Source organism: Protomyctophum parallelum (genome assembly GCF_964188405.1).
Source record: "Protomyctophum parallelum genome assembly, chromosome: 16".
Taxonomy (NCBI): Eukaryota; Metazoa; Chordata; class Actinopteri; order Myctophiformes; family Myctophidae; genus Protomyctophum; species Protomyctophum parallelum.
The window spans coordinates 26,741,101-26,750,354 of NC_139711.1; the positions used below are offsets into that span (position 1 = coordinate 26,741,101).

The 9,254-nt window shown below is 43.4% G+C and overlaps 1 protein-coding gene across 1 annotated transcript; it reads left to right on the forward strand.

Moving 5' to 3' along the window:
* Window positions 1-6,069: 6,069 nt before the first annotated feature.
* LOC310873374 (NSFL1 cofactor p47-like) lies at window positions 6,070-7,203 on the forward strand (the record flags this gene model as incomplete). The annotated part of the gene is made up of 1 exon (XM_083785744.1): window positions 6,070-7,203. The coding sequence occupies one exon, from the start codon at window positions 6,070-6,072 to the stop codon at window positions 7,201-7,203; it is 1,134 nt and encodes a 377-aa protein (XP_083641870.1).
* Window positions 7,204-9,254: the final 2,051 nt, after the last annotated feature.

Genomic DNA, 9,254 nt, shown 5'->3' on the forward strand with positions numbered 1-9,254 from the left:
TATAAATGAAACCACACAAACAAAACAACTTTTAACACAATGATTTATAAACACCATGGATGTATATGTCATTTTTGACAGTCTGTATAATGCTGTATTTCCTTTTTCCATATTAATGAAATCCACATGTCACACAAACATACACGATGCAATGCAATATAACTGTAGGCCTACAAACAAAATAACAGGTAACACAATTGCATGATGGTAACCATGGCAACGAATAGTGTCTGTTTCCTGTTTCTTCACAAGGAGGGCGAGTGTATCTCCAAACAGTTTTTTAAACCCAGCACCCTAATCAAGGGAACTTGATTCAGCTGGAGGGGCACTTCCTGACGAGGGAACGTCCCGAGAGCACTTCAAGTCAAGGGACTGGTTTCAGAAAGGGCCTAGGGGCAAGGTTAGTTGTAAGAGTAAGGCCAGGCAGGCAGTAGCCAAGCCTGACCCGTTTGTTTTGGAGCATTGGTACCATGAGGTGCATGCAACATCAAAGAAACCTTGAATGAGTGCTCCTGTAAGTATTCTTACTGACCAGTGAGGAGATTGTTTACAAAATTATTGTTCTTTGGTTGACTTTTTTTTTATTACGTCAGTTGCCAATTTATAACAGGGAAAGATTTGCCTCTATACCCAGGTAGGTAATTTGATCTATTCTTGCAATAACATTGTCACCCACAACATTACACCCGCAGCCGTCTGCTTTGCTGAGATTACTATTTGACCCAAAGAAATTCAGAGATTCAGTTTTTCCCAAGTGTAATAATGGGTATTGCAGGCAAGCATTCCCAATTTGTATATCCCTGAGTTGGACGGCTCTTAATCTTTATACCGGTAGTTATTTTTAAATAACATGTCATAATGAAATATGGCCTTCTAAGTTCTCTCTATACTCAGCTTGACAGTTCTGGTTGCCCAAAATATAGGCAGATGACAAGGTAAAATCCATATACAGTACACGTGCACGCACGCACGCATGCACACACGCACACACACATATACTATAATAATGTTTGCACAACAGCATCCGCTCTATCAGTCCTGCATCCCATGTGGCAGTGGTTCCACTCGGATGCATACATATTATATTACCTCTGACATAGAGATGAGAAAATCCATTAAAACGTGTTATGTCAGGGGAAATGATAAAGGCATGGGATTAGAGGGCAGGGTCGGGAATGTATCTCTCTCTCTCTCTCTCGTCTCCCTGTCTTTTTGTCTCTCTCTCGTCTGTCTCATGTCTCTCTTCAACCCGGTGACGGCGTCGTTTCCTCCCTCCCTCAGGCAATTATTTTCAGTTCAGATTGAGGCCATGCAAAGCACCGGATAGACAGAACCTATGCTACTATGTTTAGATGAATACTGAATTCCATCAGCTCCCCTTTTGTACATTATTGCAAATTTAGTGAATTTTAGAACAAATGTTTTAGAAAAAAAGAAGTTGCTGCATACGGTGTAGTGCAAACATTGCTCTGGTCTCCCCCTAAAGACAGCATGGCCAGCAATACCAGTAGCAACGCTCACTTACAGTATGACTATGAGCAATGTTTTCCTGTGCTACTGGATGTCTTTAAAATGAACAATGTCTTAAAGGGATTGTGACATTAAAAAAAAGGTTTTGGAATTGTTCTTGTTTTTTTTAGGTTTTCTAATCTCAATTGCACCCAAAAAACATGAACTTTTAACATTCAGTAGATTTTCTGTGATTTGGGGTTTTCTGGCTCAAACAGGTGCTCTGATTTGCCGGCAGTAAGTGACATCACTTACTGCAAATCCCATATATGACAATGGGATTTGCAGCACTGTTTCACTGTGTTGCCTGTTTTCATTGTAGCTCAAAAGGCCCAAAAAACCCCAAAGAAAACTTCAGACCACAGAAAATCCACTGAATGTTCAAAGTTCAGGTTTTTTGGGTGTAATTGAGGTCATAAAACCTAAAAGAAAAAAGAAAAAGAAATGAAAATGAATGTCATAAAAACTTTAAAACATTATACTTGCCCTCTATAACTAAATACCTCAAATATTGTATTCATCTTAGAAATAGTCTGTTTTTCACTCAATAGGGAAAACTCCTGTCGCTTTGAAGTTGATGATCAATGAGTCTGACCATATGCCCATGTGTGGTCCAGGCCTGGAATGTTGTTGGGATCCATAATCATGCCATGCACATGGACAAATTACATCATCAACTTGCGACAGGAGTTTTCCCTATTGAGTGAAAGAATAACCATTTCTGTTTTGAGGGGTGCTAGCCCCCCCCTATGTCCAGCTTTGTGTGTCCACAAACTTTGTCCTACACAAACAAAAATTCCCATTGACAATGAATGGAGAATTTTACGTCATAGTGTCTGAGCAAATAGACATAGGGCTCCATCTTGCGCCACCCTTATCCCTGAACTAATTTGCCATTTTTGCCATTTAAAAAAACCTTTTAAAATAGTTCAACTAGCCGATATACATCTAGACATTGTTAGCCCTGAAACATGACTGCCATGATGATTATCATGACAGTCATGACGCAACTGCACCCTGTTTTTGGCGCTCGCTACATTTACAACTTTTCCGTATATATAAACATTCAGATTTCAAATATAAAGTACTCACAATTTGTCCCACGGGTGTTAGTTAGTTGCAGCACCAGCAATTAGAATTGCTGCATCCCGCGTTGTTTAATAAAAAGCATTTTTATCCGAGCGCCCCGGCTACTTTTTTCAAACGGGGTTCGTTTGGGAAATCCACAGTTGCACACCGGGAGCGCACTCGCCTATTAGTCTGTATTGGCAGGGCGGTCAGCGTACCTATATCGAACACACCGAGTGCCACCCTCCTCCCGACCGATAGGGGCGCGTAGTTGAAAGCCAATGGCAAAATAACAGCTCGGATAAAAATGCTTTTTATTAAACAACGCGGGATGCAGAAATTCTAATCGCTGGTGCTGCAACTAACTAACACCCGTGGGACAAATTGTGAGTACTTTATATTTTAAATCTGAATGTTTAAATATACATAAAAGTTGTAAATGTAGCGAGCGCCAAAAACAGGGTGCAGTTACTTCATGAACTTCATGAACCATGGCTAAGACATTGTGAGCTTTTTAAAATAGTAAAAAATGGCAAATTAGTTTAGGGATAATAAGGGATATAAGCAAGATGTAGCCCATAGTGTCTATTTTACGTCATGATGGTGTACAAAGATAACTTCACACGGGTGTGATTTTTTTATTTCTAATTTTAGTTATAGAGGGCAAGTATAAGTATAAAGGCATATGTCTTATTAGTTAGGGATCCTTTTAAGAAAGGTCATAATGCGCAAATTCGATTCTCCCCCCGGAGTAAACACAAAGTAACCTGACTTGTTGTTACTGCATACATAACACCACAAAAAATATAGGCATGGAGAGGATTTAGGAGTTAACCGCCTTTGCTCTAAGGCTCTAAGCCATGGCTGAGGTTAACCTGCTTTGTGACAACAGGAGGCCTTCACATTGCGGTAAAGACTGTTTGCACTGTCGGGCTCTGGAATGCATCGCTTTTTGAATTGGATTTCACTTTCTGCTCGAGCTACTGAACTCCATCCTCCCAGACGTCACTGAGAACAGGTGATGAAGTCTCTTTGAAGTGATGAAGTAGTTGAAAGGGAAGTTACACAGACTGGTACTACGGCATTCTGTGATGGGTTATCATCAATCATGCAACTCAGTTTGACCAATTCCAACTGCTGGGCTACTCGGACATTATAGTTTGATATTTTGGCATTTTGCCAGTTAGACTGAGATATTTCCTTGCTGCCATGCAGTCAGTTCTTTCATCATATCCCATATATTTATTCGCAAGCCCTTACTTTGTCTATCACCCTCACTGAATTTGAAATATTTGGTGTCATAATAATTATGTAACATTATGTAGCCTATTCGTGTTTTTGGCCTTTGGGTGATGTTCAGTGGCTTGTGCAAAGCTTTAATTATTACTTTACAAGTGACTAGTGTTAATCATCAGTCAAATAAATGCCTGTTGTGCCATTAGTGTCATTACGTATATATTGTTTTCATTTGAATGCAACTCACAAACTAAGCAGATACCATGAAAGTACCGATTGTATCACTGTCCATTTCCAAACATTAGCCTCTCACTAACATCTTAATGAGCTTCATATTGTTTTAATGGGTGATTATAGTTTCTGGCAACATTGTGTGATTATTCTTGTGCGACAAAATGACAATGCCTCCTTTATTTCAACATTTGATATGAATTATGTGACTGTGAGTGCATGTGTGGGTGGGCATGTGTGCGTGTGCAGCGTCTGTTCAAAGCCAGATGGAACACCTACGCTAGTGATAAGTATAGGCTATAACAAACTTATTTAATTTAGAACTTTAGATACAGGAGAGAAGACAGGAGAGCACACATCATTCAAACAGTAACTAATACTATCTCTTGTTTCCTTACTGCTCATAAATCATAATACTTTGAGAGTGCTAAACAACTCACCACCAGGCCCATGAAAGAAAACACTAACAATGTTAATTTAGTTAAAAGTCCACCTGGAGTTCATGGATTAATTACTGTTTGTTATTATTTATGTATGAATGCAGAGCCAGCCCGTCACTCTGTTGACACATTGTCACAGCCAACCCATCAAGTCTGATAAAAAGCAGAAACATAATTATAGGTTTTGATGGATGTAACCTTTAACTCTGACATTCAACCAACTCACTGATGGCTTTAGAAAAGGTCACAAGCAAAGAAATCAAACACTCAAACCATTATTGTACGTTAATTATAGTGAATTTGAAAACCAGCCACTTCACATTAATTACTCTTTCTAAAACGGGTAGTCCCAATACTTCATTCTGATTGGCTGGTTACCGTCACGTGACCGGTGTAAATTTCACCGATAACCCACTCCTTCAATCACTTTGTATCAAACTGCAGCCTTGTAGCTGAACTGGGGAAGGGGAGCGCTTGATTGCTTTACAAACACATGCCGTGCGGGCGTCTAAGCACCGCCCGGCTCATATGACTGTGAATGTGTGGCTCCAGGCAGCCCCGTAAATACATCAAGCGCTATTCTCCCGTCACATAGGCTACTTGCGGAGCAAAACAAGGAAGTGTTTTGGCTCTGGGTCGCTCGCTCTGGTGGCACAAAGCGTAGATACTTTTGTGAATTTAATAGTTTTAATATTGCTATATGTTTGTAACCGTTTTAGAAAAGCAATAAGCCACTCGAGGCCCCAGCTTACCGGGTATTTTACACTGGCTGGGAGGTAGAAGACCCTCCGCTGCGCGTCGGGTCTGCCTACGCTCCCAGGCAGTGTAAAATACCCGGTAACCTGAGACCTCTCGTGGCTTATTGCTTAAATATATTATATAACAGCATGGCATCTCTGACGTCATGATTATGACAGGGTTTAGGACCCTGATGCCGATCTCCAACCTTGCTTTCCTCAGCAAGACGCTGGAAAGAGAAGTTGCTGCACATGTTGTGTGTCAGCACATGTTGTGTGTCAGCACATGTTAAACCACAAACTCTTTGATAAACCCTGCTCATGTTGATGGAAAATATTCCTTTTCACAAAGACTTGGAAACCTATTCTAAAACTCGCTTTTCAGCCATGATATTCTTTCCTCGTACCGTTGTATCCAGACTGGAAAGAGGAGAATTAAATTCACTGGCGTCCTCAAGTTCATTGGCAGAACTGGGAGTTGGCGAGTTATGCACAGTGAGGTAGGTTAACTTTATAGTTTTCTTGCCTATACACACAACAGGCTGCAGCACCGCAGGCTACGTGCAGTGGTAGGGAGAGAGCGTGGCAACTGTCTGAGATGGACACACCGACAGACTCTCGCATGGCATAGATATAGTTGAGTTTGAGTTGTTGCCCAGAATTGCATGGACGAACTCGCCACAATACTCAGAGGCACAACATACTCAAAATTCCTCAAATATGGAGAGACTGACGCGTCATGTTAATGATGTCACAGATGACTGATGTATTATATAGATGCCTGATGGCTTCCATGTATCTGTGCATATTTCACCCACGAAACGCTCGGTTCTAGAGAATACAACAAAATGGCCAACCAAGAGGAGTTGCTGAGATTGTTCGTTTCTGTAACCGATGTTGACGAAGAAAGGGCCAGGTTCTTCTTGGAGTCTTCCGCATGGAATTTGGAGGCAGCACTGACTACTTTCTTGGATGATGCCGGTGAAGATGCCATAGTGACACATCCTCGGCAAGAGAGAGTATCCTCCGTGTCCCAGCCCACAAGTCCCAGCGTTAGGCCCAGAGTGATGACCTTTGGAGATCTTGCGAGATCTTCGGCTGACCCGCATCAGACGGAGGAGAGCGATGGCGAGGAAGGCCAACGTTTCTTTGCAGGAGGGTCAGAGCACAGCGGGCAGCAGATTATCGGACCTCGTAAGAAGAACTCTGATGAAATGGTGAGAGACCTGTACAAGGGTTTCAAGGAACAAGGGGCTGTGCCTCGGGCAGAAGTAGAACCCAGCAGAGCCCCGGTGGCTTTTGTTGGTGGAGGCCACAGGCTCGGAGCCAGCCCTGAGGAGCATTCTGCCCGCGTGGCTGAAGAGAGGCAATCCTCCAACCGGCCGATGCAGCATGTGCACGTGGTGCTGCACATGTGGAAGACGGGCTTCTCCGTGGACAAAGGCGAGCTCAGGCTCTACGACGATCCCATGAACACCAGATTCCTCGAGGACATCCGCACCGGGAGCGTTCCTCTGGAGCTAGCGAGGCGCGCTCTAGGGGGCCAGGTCCACCTGGACATCGAGGACCAAAGGCACGAGGACTACGTCAAACCCAAGGTGGACTTCAAGGCCTTTGGCGGTGAAGGGCAGCTGCTGGGAAGCGCCGCCGCCCCAGAGCTGTTTTCACACCTGCCGGAAGCCCATCGAGACGAACAGGCCGCCAACGAGGCCAAAGCAAGTGCATCCGTGACCCTCGACCCGTCCCAGCCCGTCACGAATATTCAAATCCGATTGGCCGACGGCGGCAGGCTGGTGCAGAAGTTCAACCATACCCACAGGGTGTCGGACGCGCGCCAGTTCGTGATGGACGCGCGGCCTGCCATGGCCAGCCGAGAGTTCGTCCTCATGACGACCTTCCCCAACAAGGTGCTGACAGACGAGAGCCTTACGCTGCAGGACGCCGACCTCCTCAATGCCGTCATCATCCAGAAGCTACAGTAAAGGTAAAGAGTCCTACGCTCATTCCCTCTCCGCCGCCTGCTCTGATGCAACAGGCATGGCCCCTTGAGAGGAAAAACCCGCTGACTTAACGTATTTATTGAATCTCCGCCAGGTCGAACCCAAGGGGGGGCAAGATGATGTTATAGCCCCAGTGTTTTTCTCACAAACCACAGGTCTGGTCAGCAGCTACTCTGCCAGTATGTCGCGGAACATAACGATCAAGATTGTCCCAAATATGGAGTTCCACACAGATGTTGTCCAATATTAAGTCATCAATTTGAGATTCTCTGGCTCCACCAACTTTAAGCTGCGTTCAGACTTGGATGGTTAGAGCGGCGCGATTACATACAAAGTCAATGCAGAGACAATAGTTGTGCGAACGGAAGTAGCGTGAGCTGGCGCAACACAAACGGGACGAACCAAGGCGAATATACATATTCAAGTCTGAACGCACCTTTACAATTCTTTTTTGTGGGGGGCTAGCTTTTCAGAACTGACATCATGTGGAAGCCAGGTCTATGGACTTTCATGCCCGCCAAAAAAACAGGACCCCAATGGTGACGTCATATATCGACTTTTAATGTTTGCTTTTTTAGCAGTGAGGTCATGTGGCAGCCACAGCCACAAAATCACATGTTTTTTTTGTATCAACGCGTAACATTCTGAATATCTCTCCTTCCTATACTCCTCATCATCAAATTATTCTTGGGTATTAAAAAAAAATATATATATTTCATGTTAACGACGTTACAATGAACATAGCATTTTGAATGTGTTGGGATTCAGGTGTTGGGCTTCACGACGGGCCATAGGGTTTACCAGAAGGAAATTCACCCCACAGTTTTTGTGGGGGCGCTAGCTAGGCATGTAAAAGATATATTGGAAAATGTATAGACGAAAATCTATACTGAATATAGAGTGCCGAAGTCCTGACGTCACTCACTCATCCCCTGTCTCTGCCTGGTTCACGGAAGTAACTTCTCTGTGGAGAATAACTTGGGTCATCTTAAAATCGTTTCATATACTAAGCATTGTGGTCCAAAAAGAAACAAGCTGTCTCTGCGATACACACATTACACATACATTTTAACTAATTCAGCGGCAGTAACAATAGCGTTTTCTCTCAGTCAGTTGATTCTTCATATCCATATGAGTGAAGTGGCCGGGATGACAAACGCAGTTCTTATATGAGGCGATTTAAAATCCCCCTATGGGGATTACAATGCAAATAAAAAGTAGGCTACATGAACCCGTGGATATCTACCGATATTGACGTCAGACTTCGGTGCTCTATAGGAGGGGCTAGCAGTGCACCCCTCAAAAAAATAACAAAACAATATTATGTAATTTGCTATACTGTATAAAATCACACCCGTGAGGGGTGCTCTTCTCATCATACATCATCTCATTCCATCCAATCACATCCTATATGTCCATGCAGCTTTTAACCCTTTCTGAACGGGCACCCATTTTGGTGTTAGCATCATGTTATGCTTTAGCTGTTGAAAAATAGCAGATCTACAAGCTCAAAGCGCGCCACCGAGTGGCGCGCTACGAGCTTGTAGGTCTGCTATTTTTGAAAAATCGAAGAACGACTGACATTTTTTTAATCTGATCTCAGGTCAGAATGGGTTGCTCAGACCAGTGTGTGTCCAGTGGAAACCTCGTATGAATCTGATCTCCGGTCAGAATGGGTTAATGTTTATGTTTTACACAAACACTCAAAACTGGAAATTCATTATCAATGGCATTTAATGTTTGAGTTGGGACAATTCTGTAAAATTGGCCAAACATTTAAGGTTTGTGTTAGGACGAAGTTTGCGTTTACACACACACACACACACACACACACACACACTAAAAGCTGGACATAGGAGGGGCTAGTGCCCCTCAAAGATACTTTTTGTGAAGTGAGGGGTGCTCTTATCATCATGTTGACAAAAATGTCCACCACAAGCCAACATGACAATGACCCCTGCTCATACATACACACATGCACACAAAGCTGTGTGGCGCCGCTCAAAAGGATAAGAAAGAGAAGAAAATTAAAG